General features: G+C 43.9%; 1 protein-coding gene and 1 long non-coding RNA gene across 3 annotated transcripts; one reads left to right on the top strand and one right to left on the bottom strand.

Moving 5' to 3' along the window:
- Nucleotides 1-6,043: 6,043 nt before the first annotated feature.
- Nucleotides 6,044-22,009, bottom strand: BPNT2 (3'(2'), 5'-bisphosphate nucleotidase 2). The gene is made up of 5 exons (XM_031692168.2): nucleotides 21,382-22,009; nucleotides 14,876-15,038; nucleotides 13,726-13,821; nucleotides 7,850-8,011; nucleotides 6,044-7,001 (listed from the first exon to the last, which is right to left on the bottom strand). Exons 1-5 carry the CDS (start codon nucleotides 21,766-21,768, stop codon nucleotides 6,730-6,732), a joined length of 1,080 nt encoding a protein of 359 aa, XP_031548028.2. The 5' UTR covers nucleotides 21,769-22,009; the 3' UTR covers nucleotides 6,044-6,729.
- Nucleotides 21,952-25,080, top strand: LOC140690277 (uncharacterized). Of its 2 annotated transcripts, XR_012065496.1 has the most exons (4): nucleotides 21,962-22,035; nucleotides 22,834-22,946; nucleotides 23,527-24,222; nucleotides 24,767-25,080. It is a non-coding gene; the product is annotated as an uncharacterized lncRNA (long non-coding RNA). The 2 variants fall into 2 exon arrangements; XR_012065495.1 differs by lacking the exon at nucleotides 22,834-22,946 and having other exon boundaries at nucleotides 21,952-22,035.
- The last annotated feature ends 1,220 nt before the right edge of the window (nucleotides 25,081-26,300 follow it).

The following is a 26,300-nucleotide window of genomic DNA, read 5'->3' as shown; positions in this document are numbered from 1 at the left end:
TACGATTATTAAGGTCTATTTATGGAATATCTAATATGAACCAACACCGCCAAGGTCTCAGGCGATCTAAAATCATGTATCTCAGAATTCTGAGAAATATCAGGACATTATCTGCTTCTGTCAGTAGTCAAACAGGTATTTTCCGCCTCCTATATACAGCTGCAGCCTAGAGAGACCAGCTGGGTGTGGAGGAAGCGACAGAGGATTCCACAACAGCCGCCACTGGGAAATTCGCGGGGGCACAGGGCCCGCAGGTGGAGGGCAAGCCCAGACACCTCTCGGCCCCGCCGTCTCTGCGCCCAGCTTTGTCGGTTGCGAAGTGGTGACCTGCAAATCTGACAAACGCTGTTTCAAGAAATCCTCAGGAAGTATAACAAGCAAAATTTCAGGAAAAAATCGTGTTTTTCAGAGAAAAATCATACGTTTCAAAAAAAAAAAAGCATTTTAAAAGTGTTGATTTGTCTTTTAAGAGTGCAGCTAAAGAAATCAAAATAATACAACACGAAACAGCTACCAGCAGCGAGACAGGCAGTTTGCCAGTGGTGGAAAGGGCCACCCTCCCGACGCCTGCTTTGTTCGCCCGCAGAGGAAACCAGATCGAAAACTAACATTGCAAAGCAGGTTCATAGCACCTGCTCATCATCCACAAGCCTTGAGGGAAACAGACGCCCCGGACACCCTCCTCAGCGGGCTTTCCTTACTGCCTTTCTACAACTTTGTTCTTGTCTTTTCTTCTTTCACTCTTTTCCTATCTCCCGTCTTAGTTACTTTAAAAAAATCTGATAAAGCATTCAAGTGACAGTTTTGTTAGAGCTGTTTGTCATGTATGTGCTCAAGCAGGTGATGCTGTGTGTAAATGGTGAGAGAAGACAGGGCCCCATGAAATTAAGAGTTTAAAAGTGGATGCGTTCAGAGACAGAAAGAAGGATGGTTGTTACCGAGAGGGGGACTGGGGAGTGACTGTTGGATGGGTACAGTTTCCGTTTGGGGTGAACAGGTTTCAGACGGACAGGGGTGACAGCTGCACAACACTGTGAATGTAAATGCCATGCATGCAATTGTACTCTTAAAAATGGCTGAAACGGTAGATTTGTTATGTATATTTTACGAGTTAAAACAAGAGAGGAAACACAGAAGACGCAGCACACCATCTTTCAGACGTGACCAGTTTATTCAGAAAATTCAGATTTCAGATTGGCAAGAGTTCGGGATAATCACTTCATTGGAGGCAACCACATTATCTAGAGCTACCTGGCCGTGGGGGTAGTATCTGAAGGAAAGAAAGCAAAACTCCAAAAAATAATCTAGGGTGTGTGGGGTGATAATCGTGAATATTTGCAGAGGAAACAAAGCAAACAAGCAGCTTACACAACAGGCACAGAAACGCTGATGCGAGTAGAGACCCTTCATTCCATTTAGTTCGACAAGACATGAAGCACCTAATTTGTTCCAGACGCTGGGCTGGCTGCCGGGGTTGAGGCGGAAACACAGCGATCACCAGGACGCAGTCGCTGTCCTCAGCAAGGTCGCTCCAGCACGTGTGGGAGAGCGCTGTAGGCGAGGCAGCAAAACCTGCTCTAAAAACACGGACGGACGCGTTCCCTTTACTTCTCAGTAGAGTGGAAGCTGGGAGCCTCTTAAATTTGGTGGTGTGGGTGAGGCGGGGGATGGCACATGGAGTAGAGAAAACCCTAGAGCCCGAGCGTGTCTTGGCAATGGGAGGTGAGCTAGTTCCTCCAGCTTTCCATGTGCGGGAGGGGAGGAGAATTCAAAGGTACCGAGTCTTATTTCAGTCCCTCCCATCGTTAGCTCATTATAAGAAAGAGATCGACAAGGAAGTGAGAATGACAAAAACAAAAACAAAAAACACGTTTGAGGAGGCAGGGACACATAGATGAAACACCGTTTCATTGTTTTAGTGTAAACTCAGCCCCTTGTGTGTATCTATTTAGTAGCTTAAGTAAAACCATCGAATGGGGGAAAACAAAACAAAACCACCCTTTGGCTGCACCGCAGTTCATCGTGGTAGAATGGTCTCCTTAGACTACAAAGCTAGCTTTGGCTGCTGCCAGTGGTGAGTGGGAGGGTCCAACGGAAACTGAAGTCCATATTTTACACATTAGTTAAAGTCTATAAACATTTCCACCTTCACTGAACGCAGATGATGAAGGGGGCTTGGAAGAGATAATTTGGGAAGAGAGAGGCAGTCTTCGTAGGCTGGCTGGTCTAATGATGACTTGGTACACTGTATTTCCTGTTTAAAAAAGTACAGGATGAGCAAGTCTGAATAGTTTACTACATGTATAATAGAACTTAGACACAACATACTGCTAACCAATCATCACAGTTTTTGCTTTTGCAATTTATTCAAATTACCTGAATTTAACACTTAAGGGAACTCTTACAAACACAATGTGTAAGTTTTAATATTATTCATCATCCTTAACCTATGAGAGTTTGACTTATGCTATCTCAAAGAACAACTAATATTTATAAACCTCGTCGTCCCACAGAATTAATTCATCAGCCAACTTTAAAAGCAATTTTTTAAAAAGAAGCTTCCCTGTAAGCCTTTATCAGTGGTAAATTGGAATGCAAACACCTGCCAGGCTTTGATGGAACAAAAATAAACAACTTATATGACAAGCACCTCATAAAACCAAAACCTGCTCTTGAAAGGACAAAGTTCAGCTCTCGGCGACCTCTTAGCAACTGCTAGTCCGAACCCTCCCAGATCTGGGAACTGTTCTGGTTTGATACATCACATTCATACAGTAGTTTCTTAACAGTAAGAAATTCCTGATACGGTACCACAAATAAATAGCCGTATTTTAAAATCAAAGTGACTCAGAGCACTCGAACAGACATAATAGCACGCTGAAATGGTTTAAAAGTAAAATTAAAAAAAAAATCTATCATGGTCTTACTAATTTAAATTAAAAACCAAAGGATGAAGTATCATTTCAGACCTTACATACACCAAGATGCCAGTTCTTATAAAAATGTACTTTAGTTGTAAATGCTAGATTATGCAAAAATAACTTTTTATTCATTTTTTAATGAATTTCCCTAACTCTAATATTAAAAACATTAAAATAACTTAAATTTTAATGGCAAAAAGTTCCTGTCTTCCCCGTCTATTAAAAAAAAAAACTTTTTCCTTATTAACATACAATGCCCTATCATTAAGGCACAACTTTTTTTAGGACAAAAATGAAAACACAGATGTGTTTCACACAACAGGTACAAGGCAGTCTTTTTTTTAGGTATATGCTGAAATAAGTAAGTCAGTCTTAAATTCAACCAAGATCTGAGATGAAACCTCATCACTTCTAACCAGGGCCAGTCAGCACACAGCCAAGGAAAGCCGTTGCAGCTAGATCCCAAACAGCTCCTGTTTTAAACCTGCCCCATAGGGCCTCTTTCAAGCCGGCACCAAGGAGAGGCACGCTGGGATCTCCTCTGCTGAGGAACAGGGGTGGCACCCCAGCTTCCTTTACTTATGTTCGGGCCATGAGATATCGCTGTCACCTTCCAAGCCCTGGCAGAACCCAACCTTTGAATGGAACATCCGGGACAGGGCAGTGCCCGCTGCCCAGAGGGGCCAGGCTTGCTTTGCGCCCTCCCTGGCCACCCTGCCCTGGGCTGTCTTCCTTCCTCCCTGTCCTCTTCTTCGCCACTGTCCCTCTGACTTCAGTCTGCACAGTATTCAAAGGGAGCACCTAGCCAACGGGAAGAGTCTGCACAATTATTACTCAAAACACAGAAACCAAAACGCTTGTTGCTTCATGATACAGCCAAATAATTCATTTCTGTATTGATTTAAAATCAAGAAAAAAAAACACCTAACACTAAAATTGAGGAAAGGAAACCACTGAATAAAAGACAACACTGACCCCCTTGTGGGCCCTTCTAACCCCGCCTGACACAGGGGTACAAGCGAGGGAGCTGACGGGGAGAGCAGGCGGATCCAGAAGGCTGATCCAGCCAGCTCTGTCTTTTCCGCATTTTCATTCTTTGAAGGGTGGGTCAGAAGAAACGCTTTGTGGAAGCTGGATGTGGTGGGTTACACTGGACAATGCAAAGCTGTCTGGTTCTGAAGGTGATTTTCCTTTCCTTTTGGAGGGTCTTTGAGAAGCAGGGGTCAAGGAGGGCTCCACAGCCCTGTATACAAGACTCAGTTCTAACCAAAATGTCAGCAGCCCATCGTGGACAAGAAGGCCTATGAGAGAATTTGGGGGAGAAAAGAGGAGCAGGACAAGGGGAACGTGGCTGACGGGCTGGGGACAAGGCAGAGGCGGGCCGAGCGAGGGGACAGCCGATGCGTCCTGAGGGTGCTGACGTTGGTAAATGTGACGCGGAATAATCAGTCTTACGGGGAAACTGTCCTCTAAGTAAGGCAAAGATGAGGGAAAAGGAGACCAGGATTTGGGACGGGGAGGGTCACTAAGAGTAACCATTTGAGAAATAATTTTATTTAGGTAATTCTGGGAGATACACGTCTCACTTACTCATGACGCTGTTTCACTGGCGTGCTCTGGCACAATAATGTCTTACATAAATAAATATAAACACTGTTCTTCGTACTTATATTAGTTCTCTATATTGACTTTTAGAAACAAAGTTTCCTTTAAATGAACTTTCTATAAAAGCACTTAAAAATCATTAGTACTATACTGTACCTAGCAAATTATAAAAATAATGCATTTAACTGTCAGCCAAGATCTCAATTTTTCCACGCAACACAAGCCCTTCACAAAGTCATTATCTACGTGTGGATTAACGAAATTAAAACCAAAACCAAAGCAATCACGCTTGCTAACACGAACTGGTCCTACTTCTTAATACGCCAGCCCCATTCCCTAAGTTTGACACATTACCATGAGAAAAAACGCTTACACACACAACTCTGGGGTCAGCATGTGCCTCTGCTGTCTCTCCTGAGAAAAAGGATTTCGCCATCTTACTGCAAAGTAAAGAGATGAAGTCCCTAATGTTCTGACCATAATTCCTAAGTCCTGTTTAAATATCCAATATCCCAGCTACCAAAACCTTGAATTTTCATGAGCAAAACCCTACCTGCCGAGGCCACTGCCTTCCCAGACTTGGGACCAGCTGCTAGAGATTGAGTTGGGACGTGTGCATCACACGACACCCAATTCTCCAGGGAGGAGTAAAGGCCTCTGGGCAGTGGAACATGCAAACCTGAAGCTAGATGCACACTCCACCAGCGCGGGGAACGCTCATTCTTTAGTCAGTTTTACTTCCGAAATAGGAAAATAAATGGAAATTTAACAGAGGGTTAAAAACTTTAGAGAAAAAAGAATAGAAAAGAAACCATGAAACCGTAAGAAATCCCTCTCCTTATCGGTGTGTTATGGAATACAAGAAGAGCAAAGTCGTACGAAATAATGCTGTTGTTCACATGAAGTTTCCAGATGTCACACTGAGAGACATCAGACATCCCAATGGAAACTCACAAGGCACGGTTCCAATTACAGTGACACAGTGAACATGGCACAACCTTGCTTCCTGCCAGATTCCGCACACTTGAACAGGAAAAAATAATCAAAAAGTAACTTCAACCTTCATTTTTTTAATTTGAAGGGAAAATATAAAGTATCTCAAAAGTCACTACTTTGAAAGTTTGGTTAGGTTAGACCCATTTATTAATGGTAAAAGCAACCATGGCAAAAACAACCATAACTCATTCTTGATGAGAGAATCTCTATATACAAACCCGGCAATTTTTTTTAAAAGCACTAAAACAAAGCTTTTGAAAAAAAATGGAAGCTAGCTCAATTCATGTAATGTCAAGTAACTTTCAGTTAATAATAGAATCATTTACATTTTTATAATGCCTTACAGCATATTTTATCCCTAATGAGAAAATTACCAAAATTCTAATGCTAACCCTGAAACCGTAACCCAAACCTTACAAGTTAAAGACTAAACATTGGTCAAGAGGGAGAGGATGGAACCATGCACAGTCCTTGGGGCAAATGAGTCGTCAGCGAGATGTCAGAAACGGTGAGGCCGTGGGTACAGACACACTTTCCTTTATAAAAACAGAACGCACACAGAAATTACAATTACAATGCAACCATCGTGTATCTATATTCTCTACTAGCTGGTGAACCTGTTATTAAAATTTCCAAGAAAGAAAAGCAATTTAAGTTTTTCTCTATTTTAATCCATAAGAAGTATTCAGTAACACGTAAATAGAGCATTTGTTGCATATTAATGAATGTGTAGCTTCATGTGCTTTCCATCTGAATTATGGGTAAAAACCCCCAATATTTTTATTTTCAATGAGAAAGCATTGTAAAGTAATATCAAACATCTACATAAAATCAATCCTTTCTTCAGCCCAATTCTATATGAAAGTACTAACAAATAGTGAAGATGTTGTGTGAAAATGGTGACTCACAACAATGTAGACTCAGCTATACTTTTTAATTCACAAATATATATATATATGCGCCTTGTGTATGACAATTGTACGAAAATAGTCTCAAAAATAAAGACAATACTTGAGACACGAAGCGACCCATTTCGCCTGATCCTGCATCCCCTCGCAGGGGAAGGACGTCTCTGATGCTTCATAAATACTGTAAGAAGTTCGGGGTGGCCTTAACCATGCAGAGCCTGCACTGATGCTCCGAAGTCCCCAGCGTGTCAGGCTGACCGGCCGGCCCTGCGGGAGCTGCGAGCGCCAGTCAGCTTTGCTCATTTATGTCCTGTCTTCTCCAGGTCTGGGAGTTTTCTGACCAGGGCCTGGTGGTTCATCTTGATGCTGGCGAGGAGCCCCCCTTCAATGCCGTCGGAGCCGGTGTAGCTGATCTCCTCCCCATTCAGGGTGGTCATATGCCCCCCAAGGGCTTTTAAGATGGCATTGCCAGCACATATGTCCCACTTTTTGATATATGTCACATGGATATACAGATCAGCCTTCTCTTGACTCTTGTCAGGCACATCCAGGAGTGCTAAAACTTTATAACCTACAAGACAAGCACAGAATTTAGGTTGCAGTTTGAAAGATTTAAAGAAAGGAGCGCACTGCTTTTAGTACGTTGTTAAAACAACAGCACAGGGTGTGCAGGAGCTCTCCACGCTACCTTTGCAATTGCTAAGTCTAAAAGTATTTAAAAATTTTTTTTTAAAAAAAGTAATAATATAGGTATTAAACCCAAATGAGCAAAAAAATACTTAAAAGTAACTTACTAAGCTACTCTCAAGTATAAACAAATGTTCATCTATAATTTTTCGAATTTAAATCTACTCTGTGGCTGCTTTCCGTGGGATGACACATTCAGTGAGTCGTTTCCTATGGAACACAATACTGAAGCTAAACACCCACAGGCTTCCTCGAGCGTCTATGAACGCTGGATCCGAAAAAAGAGAGCACAGAATAATGCTACCTTAAGTCCTTTTCATAAAGAGGCAGAATTTAAAAAATAAAAAAATTAAACAAAACAAACCCAGAAGAAACCAGGTCTAAAATCTACTTTATCCTGCTCGTCCTGGGAATCTTGGACCTCACCTGTCCTAACTGACCTGACACAGTACAGTTATTTTGAAAGCAGGTCATATATATCCCAGCCATCAACGCAGGAATGGCTTCTGTAGTATCAGAGGAACAGAAATCACCACTGTGAGGCTGTTTCTACCAAGCAGGCACTGGCACTGGAATCCCACTCTGGAGACGGCCAAGCAGGAGGCCATGCTTGCCTTGAAAGCCCATGGTCCAGTCTCACTTTCTTCCCAAGCAAGGGGCACCCAAAGCCGCTTCCTGACCCGGCCCCGGCCATGCCCACTGGACAGGCACCCCAGGGGAGGGGGAACGCACCAGCACCGCCAGCCGGGATGATTGTGGTCTGGTTTCCGAAAGTCTGAGAAGCCACCTGTTTCACCATTCCAGAATGCGAGCGAGACACGACGATCCTCGGGGTCTTCTCGTTGTAAGAAGTGCGTGCTTTCACATTTGACCCACCATCTACCATCGCCCAAGCTGGAAAGCAAATACAACAGCCAGTAACGGCACTGAAGCTCTTAAAACTAGAACTTAAAAGTACCAAGAGTGACTGAAAAAAAATCCTTTTCCAAAGAATGACTTGCACGTTTTTCCAAAGCAGAAAGCACAGCTACATTTTTTCCCTGAGTACAAGAGTAGTATGCTTACTGATTTTTTATAGGCACATATGAAGGCAAAACTGAAAAAAGGCTACGCAATCCTGTCCAGCCAGAAACAGTTGACCGTTAAACACTTGGCTTAACAACCCCCAGCTCCAGCGCGCCCTGCAGGGGGGGTCCGAGTCTGCACGGGGGCCGCACTGCCACTCAGCTCCTCCCGCCGCCTTCCCTCCCGTCCACGAATCCAGTCCCAAGAGCACTGGCCTATACAGCTCAGTGGCAGAGCGCATGCTTAGCATGCACAAGGTCCTGGGTTCCATCCCTCCAATGAACAAACCAACCAACCTCACTACCTCCTCCTTCCAAAACAGACACCCAGGGGCGCTCTCTAGTAACCCAGTAAGCGTCCTGCACGCCAAGCCCCGCCCCAAGGTCCGCCCCCCGCGCAGCCCAACCTGCGGCAACCAGGACATGAGCACGACCGGTGACTCTGCATAATTCAAAATTTAAACCTAGTTTTCTTCCATACTTCTTCTTCTTCTGAAGTACTCACGGTTTCAGTTACTGGCAAATTGGCTCAAACTCCTAAGGAGCTTTATAAACACGAAACAGCTAAAGAGGAAAGGGAGCTCGGTTTACAAACCTACTGTATCGGAAAGCATAAGAAGTACCAGATTTCAAGACAGCAGAGAAACTCTCCAGAAGGTGAGGAGGCCCCAGGGATGGCCTGCAATGAAATGCCCTTCTTGCTTTGGAGTTCTCTTTACCGACGGCCAAACTACACACGAGAACAAACGGACGTGGAATCCCCCACTGGACGGCTGCTCCAGTAGTCACTCCCCATGGGATAAAATGCAGCCCACGTGGCTAGCTATGAAGGCAGCTGCATTTGCACTTACGCCTGGCTCCAGAAAAAATTTCAAACCTGTTACAACAGAGTCTGGGTTTCTGAGTTCCCCAAGCTGACAACAGCCTCTCAGACTCTTCTCACACTACTTTCCAAAAACCACACACAGCACCAAGGAGAACACACACAAACACCCCCACCTGCAACAGTTGTCCAAAAGCACAGAAAGCAGTCAGCAGAGCAAAACATAAATGAAACACATGAACAAAAGGGACCAGAGTAACAGTGACCCACATGGAAGCCAGTGGAAGAAGAGTCAACATACACACATTGGGAGTCCAGAAACAGGAAACAAAATGATGGAGCAGAACTAATCTTTAAAATTATGACTTAAGAAATGCCCTTCAAATTAAGAGGCCATAAATGTCTACACTGAGACATAGTATGTAGACTTCTGCCTCTGAGATCCATCAGAGCTCCACCAGGAGACTCTACAGGTAAGGTTCTCTGGACTTCCAGGCAGAAAGACCAAGCTACTTACACGGAAAAGAAAAGAAATGTGAATATTGGATCAATTACGGAATAACTGTTCATTTATGACGACATTAATAGCACTGTCCTTGTCCTTTTAGAGACGCACACTGAAGCGCCCAGGGGTAAAGTGCCACGAGCCCTGTAGTTTCCTTTAGAGCCCACAGGCAAGTGAATAAACAAGCAAACAGATCAAAGCAAACATACAGAAATGTTGTCATCTGTTAAATCTAGAGGGAGTATATGAAAATTCATTATATCTAAAAACTACTCATAATAAAAGTAAAATAAGAAATGAGAAACAAAAAAACCCTTTAAATTCTTTTTAGAAATGATCAAAAAAGTTTTATTAAGAAGTGAATTTACCATGTGGTATCTCTAGAGGTCAGTATTGTCTAAGAGAATAAAGGAAGCACACCTCGACAGAAGAGTGCCAGAGTAAGTTGAGATAAGAATTACTAATTTAGTATTTAAAAAAAACACATTTCATGCCATATAAACTCAATAAATTCAGTCATAACATTTATATGGACAAAATTATTTCAAACACTTTAAAAATACAATAGGTGCTTAAATAAACATAAATGATGATGGTGAGATAATTGTGATAAGCTAAAAGAACAACAGAATGTGTTTATTTTTATCTATAAGACACATTAAAAAAAAGTCCAGTAGAAAATAAAAAGTGCTTGTACTTTGTTAGAAAGACTTCAGACATTATAGCAACTTTAATAGCTACATATCTCCACTGAGCGGACACACTACATTTACTTCTACGTTCACACACTACTTCACTAAAAGATATACTATCCAAGTATCTCTTGCTTTGAAGACTTTCACTCAATGAATTAATTCTAATTAAGTCTGATAGAATTCTGATCCGCTTTTTTCTAACTGCTGCCAACAGTAATACCTAGCTCCCATTCTAGTCGAGTGAAGCTAAATTCTGGTAAACAAACAATACTTGACAGTCTGTACTCTGCCAACATCAATATGCAGTTTGGATCTGAAAAGAACAGTCCCAAAAGAGGGCACAAGCCAAACCAACCTTGGACCCGGGAAGGGAGGGTCGACCCACATCTAACTAAGGATGTACTGACTCTTCTGAGTGTCTGCCGACCAGCAAGCACCTTACGTTCCGCACCCTGGGCAGGTCAGCTGCGTCACTGAAGTCCAGGGCATTTTATTACTAACATACTGACATTTTTGGAGCACACCAAAGTTCCTAAGTTAGAGACTTTTGGCTTCTTTATTTTCAAGGAAGTAAGTCTATGGGGGGAAATGCAAGTTCTTATGGAACAAAGGTTTTAACAACGGGCACTTCATTATACCCATTCTTCCCTCCAACATGAACAGATGTGGAGATCAGGGCCTAAAGAATGGGACTCTGTCTGCCTCTCTGATACCAGTTTCCTCTGCATTGTCTTTACCCCGGCTCTCATTCTCTTCAGAGCCGCAGGCTCGCTCTGCAGCTAAGTGTGCCATGTGACATCTGGACGGTGCCATGAAGCAGAAGGCTTCCAGTTACTCTTTCCTGATACAAAGAATATCTAAGATAGATTTTTTGTGCCTCTTCTTCTCCCTTTCTTCCTGCCTAGAATCAAGCCATGGTAACCAGAAGCACCCATCTTTGTAAGCATGCAAACAAAATGCCACCTTCTAAGAAAAAAAGCAAAAACAGGAGTCAGGTATTTAATAGTATCATAAGGCCACTGAATCGCCCCACCCTTTGGCTGTCTTATTAGGTGAGAAAAATAAAGCCCTTACTTGTTTTAACCACTGTAATCAGATTTATTTTATATGCAGCTAAAGGCAGTCTTCCCTGACAGAAACAGGCATGAAGGACACTGTCAAAAGGAGAGAGGACTTCAAGACTCAAGCCCTGTACTTTAACCTTTACCTGCCTGTTTTCTCTTTTTCATTAAAAGAAAGTCACTGTAATTCCTATTTTATATTCTTTCCAGGGTTATTTTGAGGCTGAAATGAGATATTTGTCTTTGTCACACAGAGTTATCAAAAGTTTCAAACGAGATAAGTATATTGCAAGTTGGTACCCAGGGTAGAAGTGGTAGGAACCACGGAGTCATTGTTACGAAAGCGGTGTAATACAGCACCTGCACAAAACTGCCGGGGCCGCCGCCGCCTCTGCTGTACCTGGATGACTTTGGGGAATGTATCAGATTCCTGAGTCATGTTCTCCCTGTAAGCAGGGCACTAACAGGAGCTGCATCAGGTGTAGCAGTACTGCCAAGTTACACCACAACATCCACTGTCCCTGCTGTCCCGAGCAGCAGAACCCCTGCATTTGAGCTTGGCTGGCCACTGAAAATACAAGACTACGTTTCTTAGCTTCCTTTGCATCTGGGGTCTGGCTACGTTTTGACCAACGGGATGTGAGCTGAAGTGATGTGTGCAACTTCCAGGTCAACCCTTGGTGGGAAATGCCCTCCGCGACCCCCTTTCAGCCCCTCCACTGGTGGGGAGTGGACGGAGCGGGGAGCCGCCCTCAGTCGTGCAGACGAGGGCAACAAATCTCAGTACAGCAGAAAACAGCAATTCGTGAGAATCTGGTACCAAGGAACTGCCTTGGCCACCCTGGTCTGCTTACATCTAGGCTGTTAGAGAAGAGAGAAATACTCTGTCTTGTTCAACCTCCTATATTCTGGTGCATATTATCACAGCAGCTTAAGTAAGTCTGAACTGTATCCTAATTCAGTAAGGATTAAAGGAAGTAAGTGAAAGCGGCCCATTACCCATCAAGCAACTACATGATCAAGCTTAAGGCACACTACCATGATAATGGCATACAGCTTCTGCAACTCCTCTGTCAACCGAAAAAACAACCTGAATTATGAAAAGGAGTTAAAAGGCCAGCTAGCACAAAGTAGATCTGGTTTTGAAATGCAGAGCAAATACTCATACATATGTTTAGCCTATCTCAGAGCAGCTAGAATGTGGGTCCAAGGTTATTCTGCAAAGCAAATAAATCTAGAGTAATAAAAAATTAACCTTGTCTGCATTTCTCCCCACTTGACAGACAGCATTTTATGCAGTGTCAGCCACACCAATGAGACACAGTGGATAAGGCTGGAGTGAATGATAAAACCACATGGATGCCTGGTGTGTCAGCTTCCGAGGGCACCACATCACCACAAATGCAGCGGCTTACAGTAAGAAATACTTCCTTTCTCACTTGCTGGAGGCCAGCAAGTCCAAAATCACGATGCTGGCAGGGTTTGTTCCTTCTGGAAGCTCAGAGGGAGAAGCCGATCCGTGCCTCCCTCCTAGCTTCTGAGGCCACCAGCAGTCCTTGGGGTTTCCTGGCCCACACACAGCACTCCAGCCTCTGCCTCCACCATCACATCCTCTCACATCCGTGTGACTGTGTACTCTGTTTCTTACAGGAAGCTCTCATTGGTTTAAGAACCCTCCCTAATCCGGAATGATCTCACGTTAATACTTCTTTAATGGTGTCTGCAAAGACCTTATTTCCAAAGAAGGCCATACTCTGAAGTTCTGGGTTGTTATGGGTTGTGTTCCCCCAAAAGATATGCCGAAGTCCTAACCCCCAGAACATCAGAATCTGACTTTGTTTGAAAATAGGACCATTAGTTATTAGCAGATATAATTAGGTACGAGGAGGTCATGCTGGAGTAGGCTGGACTCTTAACCCAGTATGACTGGTGTCTTTACACAGACACACAGGGAGAAGGCCATGAGATGACAGGGGCAGACACTGGAGTGTAGTATTTACAGCCAAGGAATACCATGGATCGCTGGCAAACTACCAGGAGCTAAGAGAAGAATATGGAAGGATTCTTCCCTGTAGGTTTCAGACAGCACGGCTCTGCCAACACCTTGATTTTGGACTTCTAGCCTCCAACAACTGTGACTGACTATATATCTGTTATTTAAAGACACACTGTTTGGTTTTTAATGGTAGCTCTTGGAACTAACACAGGGATGTACGTGAATTTGAAGGAGACATTATTCAACCCACCATACCTGGTCATGAGGGCTGCTTTCAATACTGGCAAAGTGGATACTGTCACCATCAAGAACTTATCATCTTACAAGAACAATGAAGTCAAAGGGCCAGAATCCTAGCTGGTGTTTTTGATGGGAGTTACCAGTTAAAACTATGAAGATTTCCTTCAGACTGTCAGCACGGCTGCTCATACCAGTACCTGTTCCAGCTCTAGCAGGTTTCTCACCTGTATATTCAGAGAATGGCTTATGTATTACTCCTAGCACAGGTTTCCCATTTACAGCTACACACACCATAGTAGTGACATACTTTCGAAGATCCTCTATAAGAAAAAAACAAACAAACAAAATCATTATTAAAATAATTATAGGGTTGAATTTAAAAATCAAGTTTCAAGCACTTAGAACAGTCCCTGCACAAGGCATGTGCTAACTAAATGTTATCACTATTATGTATCAAGCCAATTTCAGTCTAAGAAAAACTTTATAAACAAACCTCTCAATATTCCATATTTCTGTTATCTGTTCCTGCAACATATTGTTTTTTAATTTCAGTTACTCTTAGATACACACATTTAGTGTCTTCTCCTCGTTCGTCAAGTAATTCCGTACTGAGTGTCTATTTTGGGTCAAATTCACTGCTTTAAGCTCTAGAATACAAAGGTGCGAAAGCAGAAATCCCCACATTCAGAGAACTTGCCATCTAGAAGGTCGACTACCTAAGCAATCAACTTTTACAAACATGCCAAAAGAACAAAGGGAAACAGAAATTGCCCATCCCCGGGCAAGAAACAAGGCCTGGGAGAGGACCTACGGAGACTAAGCAGGAGCTGGGACAGGGTAGAAAGAGTAGAGGCAGGAAGTGGGGGAAGGAATTCTCTGTTCTGCTATTTACTTGTTCTCTGGGTGCACAGGATTCATTATTTTGAATTCCAAGAATAGATAATTATGCAATAAACATAAATTCCTAAAATCACAAGTAAGTATTATATTCTGGCTATGTAAATAAATACCTCAAAAACACATACCTCAATATATAAACAAACACTTCAATAAACAGGTGTCCGTAAGAACCATTTTGTTGTTGTGACTCCTAGAAACTTCCCTTCACTAAAGAACCAGCGAGGCAGTGAGCCTCTACCACGGAGAGGAGTAAGCCATAACACGGGGGGGCGGGATGGTACAGAATACCCGACGCACTCCGGGAGTCTCACATTGCACCGCTTCAATCCAGCTCTCTGTCTTAAAACCTAACTGGAAAAGTCGTGTCAGGATGGTAAAACATTTACCACTGTGTATGTACCACCCGCCCTCTTCTGGTTCTCTGAGACATAACGGCAATCTGAAGTCTGAGATCAATTTTCACTTTAAAGTTACCCGTATATTCCTGTGTAGCATCAAGCGGGTCGATCCAGACAGTGACACTCTCTGCTGGCACTTCCTGAGGAGCGGCCACTTCCTTCAGGATGTCCTCGGGGATCTTACGGTCCCACAGGATAACCTCCTGATCAGCTGCATCTACATGCTCCTCAGTATTTATCTGCACCAAAGACAGTTGACAGTTAAAAAATTTTAAAGAAAATATCACTGCCTAAAAAAACACAAACGAGAAAAACAATTCAGACAAAATCACATAAGCTGAAAGTAGATAAATTAATATTTTTATTTTAAGGAATTTCATTGCAAAATGAAAATACATTATAAAAGAAACTCCAGCTACATCAACTTCCGGTGCTTTCCAATTTAATATTCAAGCTTGGCATGTTTTGTAAGCAAGACAGAGAATCCAAATATAGAGAAATATAGAGAAACTGAACATCAAAGAAATAAGCTATTTAAAGTTTAATGATATTTAGGAAAAATAACAGATCTAAAAGTGTGAAAACAGACTGACTATATTTTGGAACACTGAACCAAATACAAATAACTATGAGAGTTAGAAAGAGAAAAGTGACAATGGACTTGGACTTAAATAATATGCCTTAAAAACAATATGACTTAAATGATAAACATGTCGATTCTCCCATCTGTAACTACAGATTTAAAGTAACTCCAATCAAAATCCCTATAGGATTTTTTTTTCCCTAATCCCTTCTTGGAAACAGAGCAAGTCATTTTGGAGAAAGGGGAAAAATTTATCTATCTATCTATCCATCTATCCATCCATCCAACTGTCTATCTATCAGTCATAGCAGGGTGACTTTCCTTACCAGAAATCAAGACTTATTTTGATGCTAGAACAATTAAGGCTGTGGCACTGGTGGCATATTCTGGCCTTCTCCCTCAGCTTCACTGAAGTATAACTGACAAAGCTGTACTTAAAATGCGCATTCTAAACCATTTGGGTAATGAGATATAACAAACAAAACAGACCAATTATTGCCTTTATGAAGCTTCCCTTCCCAATCCAGCAACCTGCCATCTTCCTAAATCAGATCATGTCACCCTATGCTTAAAACCTTCCAATGGTTTCTCATTACATAGAAATGAAACCCAGACTCCTTACCACCATCTACAAGGTAAGTCCTAGATGATCTGGTTCCAGTTCTTTCTCTATTTTCGCCCTTATTTACTCCATTCCAGACTTACCTGTATTCTTCTTATCCCTTGGCCTCAGGGCCTCTGTACCTGTACTCTTCTGCTCACACACTCCCCAAATCTCAGCATGACGGTCTGTCTCCCTCTTATCATCCAGTTCTCAGTCCCTGTGACAGTGCCTTGGAGAGGCCCCGCCCCCATCACTTTTCCCACAAGGTCTTACTTACTCTTCTTCAAAACCCTTATTAGCATCTGAAATCAACATATTTGTTTACACGTTTACTATCTATCCTGACCCACTAGAACATAAGTTCTGTGAGTTCAAGGGCGGTGTCCCTCACTACTATAGTTCTATCCCCACTGCCCAAACCAGTGCCTGGCACAGTGGGTGCTAAATAAGTGCTTCCTGACTGAAAACATGATTCTTCATCAGTGGAGTTTCATTTCTTCCTTGTGATACTTCCCACTCAATCTACTCGCACAACTACTGCCTATCTGACTCAGTCCTCACCAGGAACTTGAAGAGTAAGAAATCAAAACCCTAAAATACAATTAATCCTATCTGTAACAGTTCAGTTACTTTGGGGTAGAATAGGCTTTGGTTAATGCCGCAAGAAGATCTTCTTTACTGCTTTTCTCCATAAATCGTTACATCCCAGTAAGTTTTTTGATATAATGCCTCGCACTGTGCCTTCAGCAGGCATTCAAGAACTGTTTTCTAAATGGATACACACTGCTCTCTGCTGTCTTCTCCCTACGCTTTCAAAGTCAAGTACTACCTGTCCAATACACCCCTACAAGTAATTAAACACGCTCGAGCGGCTCACAGACACTAACACAAACATATGAAACAAACATCCACAGAACCTTCTCTTAGTCCCACACAACACTCTAGCCAAGCTCCTCAGAAGCACAATTTCTTGAAAGACTTGTCTTGATCCAATGTTTCTATTTCTTTACCTCCTGTCTTTTTTCAGTTTTCAATTTTGTTTCCTTCCCATCAAGCCGCCAAGCAAACCCTCACAGTTTACCAATGACCTGCATACAGAACCATGATTTAGAGTGTGTATCCATCACCAGAGTGCCTGGGTTAAATTCCAGCTCCTCCTCTTTCTGGGTATGTGACTCACCTAGGCTAGTCACTTGATCTTTCTGAGCTGCAGTTACCTTATTGCTAAAAGTAGGTGACAAATGTATCTTTTTATAGGGTTCTCTGGGTCAATCAATGAAACAGAAGAGGCAAGACAAACCGTACAGTGCTTAACACAGATGAAGCACTTAACAAAAGCTGGCTGTTAATATTCTTATTAAATGATCATTTTCAGTTTTTGTTATCCTTGGTCCCAGGCTCTGATCTCCCCTTTCACACTGTGCTCTCTCCCTAAGCAATCCTGCCCACAGCTGGACTGCTCAATTAATGTCGCGACACTGACGACTCACACATTTATATTTCCAGTTCAGATGTCTCTTCAGACCCATGTAGTCAACTACCTGCTCAGTAAGCCCGTCGGACATACCTGAGGCACCTCTAACTCGGCAAGTCTAAGGTGGCGCTCACAACGTGCTGCCCTTCAGCACCAGAAAAACACCAACTGTGAAAGCCAGAAACAGGAGCCACTTCTGACACACATCCCTAGAAATTCTCATACTTACACATGTATCTTCTCTACAACCATAACAAGTTCTATGAATTGAAAATGTATTATCTCTCATTTGAGAAAGCCTCCTAACTGCTCTAACCCCTCCCAACCACTCTCCAAGCGTCTACACCCTGCGCCCTTCCAACCTTTAAAAACCTGTAGTCAAGAGCACACTTCAGTTATACCTCCTATACTGCCTTATACACAGAATGAGACAGACATGAGATCATTCCTAGGCCATTAAATGAATCTCTGTGAGCCCAAGATGATTTTCTAGCTGTGTAACCTTTGGCAAACTACTTAGCCTCTCCAAGCCTCAATTTATTTATCGGAAAATGGTGGAAATGGTACTTAACCTCCTATGTTGTCAAGAGTAAATTAATAATGGTAATAAAAAGCTTAATTCAGTGCTTGCCACTTACTGAGGACCAAATAAAAGTTAGCCAGTAAAACAAGCAGAGTACAGCTTCCCCACTGCCTGAGCTGGAGTCCTCCTCTCTCACAAAGTCTACTTCAGCAACGTCCTAACTGGTCCCTCTCACCTCCAAAGGTCCAAAGCCCAAACCAAGTACGGCACATTGCAGGTGTCAAGAAAAGTCAGGGGAACCTGGCTTTCTTTTAGTACTCCAGGAGTGAACTAAAGATCGGGCACAAACTTCTCTGAGACTGGCATATGATCCAGCCCGTGTCTCCCTTCCTAATTTCTTCTCCAGTAAGTCTCCAACGTGCATCTTATCCAAATTCATCAGGGTACTTGAATTTACTACAGTACTACTGTTAGGCCTGCTCCTTTGAATTTATTTTTTATCTGTCTGAAATGCTTATGCCTGCACTAATTATTAAATTGCTAGTTATCTCAATTTTACAGAAGAAGAAACTGTAGCTCAGAGAAGCTAAGTGACTGGTCAGGATCACCCAGCCTGGTGCCTGGACAAGACGTTAAGCCAGGTGTTCTTTGCACTATGTTAGCACGTCTCAAACTTTTCCAGTGAGTATTTCTGTTGAGAGAGGAGCTTCACTCTCGCTCTAGAAATGAAGGAAGGCGCAGGACCCAACACTCCCACCAGCTTGGAGTATCATGCTTTATCTTCAAATAAATCACTGTCAAGAACTTGTAACAAGCCGAGGACAGGAGCCCCTCAAAAAGAGAGTTCCTTGTAAGTTAAATCAAAACTATAAATCTAAATCTGCCTGTTCTGCGGCTGCCAATTCACTCCAAAAATAACTGTCTTCAGCCTTCATTTTCATCATTATCCACAAGGATATAATGAGACAGTGTCATACAAATGGCTGTCATTACTATTATCTTCACACAATGAAATCGATCATTGCGATTTCTGGGTATGAAAAAGCCCAGGAAAAGAAGAAAGGCTGCCCTGAGGATGCTCCCGAGATTTCAAACATGAGAAAGGCTGAAGACAAAAGGGAATCCAGAGATCCTAGGCTGAACTTGAGTTATCTTAGGATAACATGCACTTCTCTAGAGCTGGGGTTTCCAGCTTGGGCACCAACTGACAAATAGGGCCAGATAATTCATTATGGGGGACTGTCCTGTGCATTATGGCATGTCCACCCTCGACCTACTAGATGCCAATGGCATTCTGCCCCCAGCTGTGACAACCAAAAATCTTCAGACATTGCCCAATGTCCCTGGGGGGAGGGCCTGTCCCCAGCTGAGTACTCTAGAGTGATACCTGGAGCATCCTTTTACTGAGTAAACATGAGACAGGAGAGCTCAAGCCTCTGACTCTAGACGGGAATGTCGTGGGAGAAAGAGGCCTCTCTCCATGTGCACAGGGCACCAGGAGAAAAGAAAGGCGCATCTGCGGCTTCTCAATGCCAGTTTTCCATCAGGACGTAAACTGAGTGGGATCTGCCTTAAGATCCTTATCAAAAAATTTCAGGTGAGGCTTCAAGATCACCAGACATTTAAGACTGTACTTCTGGGTGTTGGAGGAGGAAAGAAAAAGGGAAAGAATGTAGGGCTGAGTCTCGACTTAGATGGCTACAACATCTGGCCTCTAGTCTTTGCCTTTTGCAAAAATTCAACTCTGCTGCTATATTTCACTATTTTTGCTTTTAAGCTTCTACTATAAATTTTGTTTTAAGTGGCTTCCTTAGAAGTAGTTCATACAAACTGTGGAATGGAGTGTCATGAGCTTCGGGTTTCCCATCTGTAAAGTGGGAATAAAATTCACTTCTTAAAGTTGCTGTGAGGATTAATGAAAGTCCCTTGTAGCCAGGATCTGGGCACCTAAAATACACTCAATAAATGATTACTGTTATTACTGTTATAATTATCATATAGCAACTTCTCTGAAACTCCCGTTTTTCCAAACTCTTAAGGACAAATACGTGCTTTGGAGAAATGAGAAAGATATTTTACAAGCACATCTTATGTCTAGATGCAAATGCAAGAGAAGTATTATTTGTGATGATAAGGCATAGCAGGGCAAAAGAAAAACCTGAGATGTTCTGTTTTGTTTGAGAATTATCGTGTCAATTACATCTGGTATCCAGCAGCTCATAACATGAGAGCCAAAGTTCCTTCCCACTGCAAAAAAAATTTTAAAAAGGAAAAAAAAAAGACAGTAAGAAAAAAAAAGAGACAAAGAAAGAAAAAGAAAGCAAGCCAAAACAATAGAAGGGTAGACTGGAGAGAGGGTTACACAAGACACGTAATTCTGCAACTACAATACTTTAAGTCTTACAAGAACAACACTAAAAGGTCAGATACCTTCCAAAAAAGCCGCAGTTTACATTTCACTGTTTATCTAATTAATAAAATTCCACTGGCAACAATTTTTCTTCCCCGTCGCCAAAATCTACTGTTAGGTGAGTCAGGACATACACTTATAAAGTACTGCCACTCTGTTAAGCTCCTCCTCTGAAATTGTAATACCTTTCAGAGAGCTTTATTCATTCAGCAGCAGCTGCACTGAAATGATGAGTTTTAATAGTATTAATAACAAAATGTATGGATTTCCCTAGAAACCTACCCAAGGAAAAAGTAAGTCTTCCTCAATTCTTATTCTTCGGAGTAAATATGGGATAGATGGCTGAAATAAAGTTGCTGGGAAATATACTTCCAACACCTCCTTGAAGGGCCCCCCAAATATACACCATTACCAGGGTCCTGAGAAGATCGGAGCTTAAGTAAACCAGGACGGAGCACACCACGGAAGCCCCGCGCACTAAATACTACCAGCTCCACAGCAGGCCTGCTCACAGTCCTGGCCTCCAGCTGGCTCCCGGCAGGTCCACCAGGATAAGTGTATTTCACAGTCACGACCCTTCCAGCACTTAAACCAAAGAAGGCAAGAGGGCCTTGAGGGTTCTGGTTCAACCCCTTCATTTTACAGAAAAGCTTGCAGCAGGGAGTGAAGTTAACTTTCTCATCCTTTTGATATCAGGGCCCACTCAGACCCAGAGCTGCAGATCCCAGGTACCAAGAGGGCACGCACACCAGGGGATGAGCCATAAGGGCAGGCGCCCAGGGTCAGAGGACCGGCAACCTCACCCAGCTCTTCCAGGAACTCTCTGTATGACCTTGAGCACCTAAAACTGGGTGTCTCAGTCTCCAGATCTGCAAAATGGGAGCCAGAGCCCTACCATCTGGGGCTGTTCGAGGCGTCAAGGCGCCGGGACCCCGGCTCCCACGCTGCGGAGCCTCAGCGCCCCCGGCCCGGCGCTCGCGGCACCCACCTGCACGTTGGGGAAAGCGGTCTTGAGCAGGTAAAACATCTTGCGGTTGGACAGCACGTCCCCGCTGGTCATCTTGTCGTCGGCCCCCTCGCGCGTCTTCCCCTTGGACTTCTCGTGGAGGACGTTGCTCTCGCGGACGCGCCGCACTTCGTCGCCGCCGCGCACGGCCGCCAGCACCGACACGGCCAGCATCTCGCGCAGGTCCACGGTGCCCTCGTCGGCCGAGGCCGCGGGCCCGGCCACACCGCCGCCCGGCTCGCCGGCCAGGCCGAAGAGGCTGAAGCGGCCGGCCAGGAAGCCCGAGTAGAGGTGGTAGAGCACGCCGAGCCCCAGCAGGCAGAACACGGCCACCCCCAGCGGGGACAGGCGGATGCCCATGGGGGCCATGGCGCGGCAGGCCGGGCGCTCGGGGCGGCGGCCCGCACAGGCCTCCCCGCGCTCCCGGGCCAGGCGCCGCGCGGACTACACCGGCGCCCGCTGCCCGGCGCCCGCGCGCCCCATCGCCCCCTCCCGGGAAAGGCCGCGCCGCGCCGAGAAGGCCCCGCCGCCGTTCCTCGCGCCCAGCTCCCCGGGCAGCGCACTCCCGGCTCCCCACCGGCCAGCAGGTCTCGCTTCCACGTTAGCCAACGGCCGGGAGGTGAAAGGGGAGCGCGGGTGTGTATCCGGGTCACGCGGGGGGCGGGGCGGGGGCGGGGCCCTCGGGCTCCTCCCAGGGGCGGGGCGACCGGCTTGGAACTCCGGGAGGCGGGGGTCCGCGCTGCCTCCGTCGGTCCTCTTGGTGGTGTTTGGGTTTTCAGACCATTGCTGGTCTGGATGTGGCGGAGCTGCTTCCCCCTTACGGAAGGATGCTGAATACTTTGTAGCAATTTAAATTAAATGTCCCTGTCAGCGACAGGGTATGGCTGAAATAGAGCCACAGTGACAATGTAGACTTCCCATCACTCAGACTGTTGAGGAACGGAGGACGTTACGAGCCTTTTTAAGAGAAATCTGTTTGCTTTTTTTTTTGTAGGCACGTGTGTAGACAGAACCTGTAACTTTAAATCGCCTCTCTGGGTTCTTCTAGGCAGAGAGGGAGTTGGGTGGAGACGGAGAACTTTTCCTGGCTCTTTATTCTGTTGGCACCCGTGTCTAAACGCTTACGCATTTAACTCTGTCTGTATGTATAGATTTTTACCTTTACCTCCACCTGCCAGAATGAACCATCCCCTATGCAGGTGAAGAGCTTACCTTGATTAATGACTTTCACTTCCAAGTACACAGCCATTGCCTAAGCCCTGGATTCTTCACTGAGGCTTCTTTTCTCTTCCTATTCCTGTGGGTTTATAGAATAAGGATAAGCATTTCTCAGACACAAAACCTTATCAAAATCTAGCCAAAAGGTAATAGGAAGCAAGGTAGAGGTAGAGTTTTCTCCATGTGGTTTTAAATGCGCTTCTCTTTCTCTTTCAGCCTCTGATGAGGTGTCAGTCATAGGGACATAGCTTTGGAAATATGAAGCAAACTTATCTTTGATATACGTGGGGCAAGGCAAGGGAAATGATGAATCCAGCTGGTGGCTCAGAGTAAGTGGGCAAACGGTAGACAGATTTCCATGATTCCTGGTTCTCCAGGATCCCAGTTAGGAAATGACCAGCAAAATGTCATTACTGTAAAGAACCAGAAGCCCTAGGGGGCATTTATAGGGCCATGCTCTTTTTAATTGCTCACATCCAGGGGCGGGGCTAAGAAGAGGAGGTTGACTGCAAGAGGCCCGGAGGGAACACCTGAGGTGCCCCAAGTGTTCCGTACTATGACTGTCGGAGTGGTGACCTGACGCTGCACATTTGTCCAAATTCAGCAAATCAAGTTCTTTTTTAAAAAAACACCTTTATTGTGGTATGGCTCCTGTATAGTAAACTACACATATTTCAGATGTACACTTGGCTGAATTTTGATAGATGTAGACACCCATGAAACCACCACCACAATCAAGACAGCTAACATTTCCATCACTCCCCAAGAGGTGCAGTTTTCGAATTCCCAATTTATCCTTTCCCACCCCCTTTAACCACTGGTAACCATAAGTTTGTCAAATTCTTAAAATTAATTAATTTTATTATATATAAATTATACCTTAAAAACTGATTTTTTTTTTTTTGGAAGGAAGGGAAGAAGGAAGTACAGACCCATAGACCAAGTCAAGAAACAGTATGCATGTCATCCTGTTGTGACTCTGGAGACAGTGCAGAGCAGGGCACAGAGCTGACATCTGCATTTCAGCCGTGACACTGCACGTCCCGACAACACTGTCCTGGTGGGATACTTTAAGAAAGCAAGAAATATCTTCTACTCCTGTCTAGCGCAATCTGCAAGCTCATTCTCCCCCACGGACTTGTGAAGGTAGAAATAAACACAAAATCATCAAGGGAGAAAAGACCACTTTTCCTCTAGTCAAACTAGAATGCAGATAGCTGGGGAAATGGGTGACCCCCTATGCCTTTTGAAGGGGCACAGGGCAAATGAGAATAAATCATGCAGGTATAAAAAGCCCCAGTCTGACTGGATTTGTGGCCTGAGATCCTGCAGAGATGGACCTGGCTAAGAAAAACTAGGGCAGCATTTAGAAGTGAAGTCACTTGTCTATATCAATCATAGCAAGGCTAAGGCCAAAAAGAAGGAGGAGACACATGCATCCTAAAGAACTGAGGAAGATGCTCTGCTTGCATTCTACCTGGAGCAGTTAAGGCCAACTTCAGTCAAAGCCGTGATGTTCAGAAAGTGCTTCTCAGGCTGAGGCAAAAGAGGGAACAAAGACACAAAAGAAAAGCACAGCGTTTGCTGTTGCAAAGTGGATCCCAGGTATGATGGCCCTTATCTTAGAGTCAGTAAAACAAATCTTTGAAGTCTGGCTCTGTTGCCCACGGAGTAGGAACCCAGGCTCCACCACTTACTGGCTGTATGATCTTAGGCAAGACACTTGACCTCTCTTATCTAGGTGGGCAAACGCACACGGGTGCGCGCACACACACATGACACTAAGGAATCTTCAGAGACTGGTTTGGAGAGATAATTATAATCCAACTCATAAAAAGTGTGGCAGAGGTTAGAAGTAAAATCTTTCATTTGGTTGACTTGGCCCACAGATGCTGTACGTGTGTGCCCCGCAGGCGGCCCCCTCAACGCCCTCAGAATGCATTCATCTGACCCTCTTCCCCTCAGCCTTTCCCCCTGGGGCCAACTCTGCATTACCCATCTCCAGCACTTCCTCTTTCTTCCTTCCTAGCAGACTGTAAGTTTTTGTGAGAGAGAACAGATGTGGGTCTAGCCGCATGTGATGTGATGTGATGTGATGGCTCAGGATTCATCTAAATAGTTGCGGTAACTCTGTTCTCTGTCGCCCCAGGCTTCTTTAAAGCTAGAATGTGGCCTTAAACCCAGTTCTAGCCAGTGATACTGAAGAGAACATCCCTGAAGAACAGACCTGAGGATAAAAGCCAGCGTCTTTGGCCTGGAGGAAGGGAAGACAGGAGGAGCCTGGGTGCCGTATCATTGGACACATCGCAGTAGGACCACTGAACGCGGTTTTACGATTTCTCTCCTTTCTTCTCGTCCTTAGAATGTATCCCACTTACTCTACTAGGGCTGGACTTTAGAGGCAAATTACTATGTTTTAAAGTGACGTATCATTTTTCCTGTGACATTAAACTAAGCATTTGATATACTGTTCAGTTTATTTTGACTTTCAATATTTAGAGATTTTTTCCCCCCATTTGGATTAAATTTTCTGTTTACATTTACATGGTTCCAAAGTCAAAAATATAAAACAAGGGACAGTGTAAGAAGCTAAAGTCCTGTCTCTGACTCAATCACTCTGTTCTCTCCCTCCGAACAAGTAACAGTTTTTATTAGTTTTTAAAAATTGATTTTTCAAAATATGAGCCATAATGGATTCCATTTCTCAGATGAAAGGAAACATACTCTACACACTGCCGTGCCACTTGCCTTTTAGATTTTTATTTTATTTATTTATTTTATTGATGTGTAGCTGACTTACAATGCTGTGTTAGTTCCTGGTGGACAGCACAGTGATTCCCTGCTGCCTTTTCATTTGCGCCTTGGAGGCTACTCTGCAGCGAGCTCTCCCCTGTCCGTTTGAGGACGACTCCATTCTGTGACTATACAGTCGTGCTCTGTTGCTCTGCTGTGTGAACATACTACCATTTCTTCTCCCCTTTCCCTGAGGATGGAAACTAGGATTGTTTCCAGCACTTTACAAATAGTTTTCTAACAACAACAACAACAAAAGCACAGTTGCCTATACCTTTTCATGTGTTCCTCAAGTATTTTTAAGATACATGTCTAAAACTGGAATTGTTGTGTCAGAGGGTAAGTGCACATATGATTTTGCCAGACATTGCTAAATTCTTCTCCAGTGGGGTTGGATCTTCTTGCATTGTAACCACCAAGGTGTTAAAAGAGTCTGTTTCCCCAGTCTTTTATTTTTACAATGCTGTGTTCAATATCATAAAGGTTTGATTAAACATGAATTGATGAATGAGCTCCTTGAATCTTCCCCCTGAATTCTGGAGTGCCTCTGATGAAGAGTGGAGTGTTGTGATGGGAGGAGGAGGCAATCTGGAGCGCAGTGCTTTTGACATATGGCACTAGGAAGGCGATGACTGTGGTTCAGATGGGTTTTTAATTAAACCTAACAGGGAAAACAAGAATGTTGGATGGAATAAACAATCACTTATTAATGAGATTTGTTGTAGAAATATCATAAACCCCACTTCATGCTTGAATTGGATTCAAACATTAAGAAGTACATTTATAATCAGACTTGATGACTGTTAAACCTCTCCACATAGAATAAAAGCGATTAGGAAAACCAATAAAATTTATCATTTATAGTCGGCAATATCAATGGATGTAACTGA

The sequence above is a fragment of the Vicugna pacos genome, chromosome 29 (assembly GCF_048564905.1).
Source record: "Vicugna pacos chromosome 29, VicPac4, whole genome shotgun sequence".
Lineage (NCBI taxonomy): Eukaryota > Metazoa > Chordata > Mammalia > Artiodactyla > Camelidae > Vicugna > Vicugna pacos.
This window is presented reverse-complemented; position numbering and strand designations above follow the sequence as displayed.

What these genes read in the sequence shown, in the direction of transcription:
- BPNT2 (XM_031692168.2), bottom strand. Translation starts at nt 21,768, where the DNA reads ATGGCCCCCATGGGCATCCGCCTGTCCCCGCTGGGGGTGGCCGTGTTC. An exon ending in CCGCTTTCCCCAACGTGCAG is followed by an intron (nt 15,039 to 21,381) that starts GTGGGTGCCGCG and finishes TCTTTGGTGCAG; the next exon opens with ATAAATACTGAGGAGCATGT. An exon ending in GCCATTCTCTGAATATACAG is followed by an intron (nt 8,012 to 13,725) that starts GTGAGAAACCTG and finishes TTTGCTTTCCAG; the next exon opens with CTTGGGCGATGGTAGATGGT.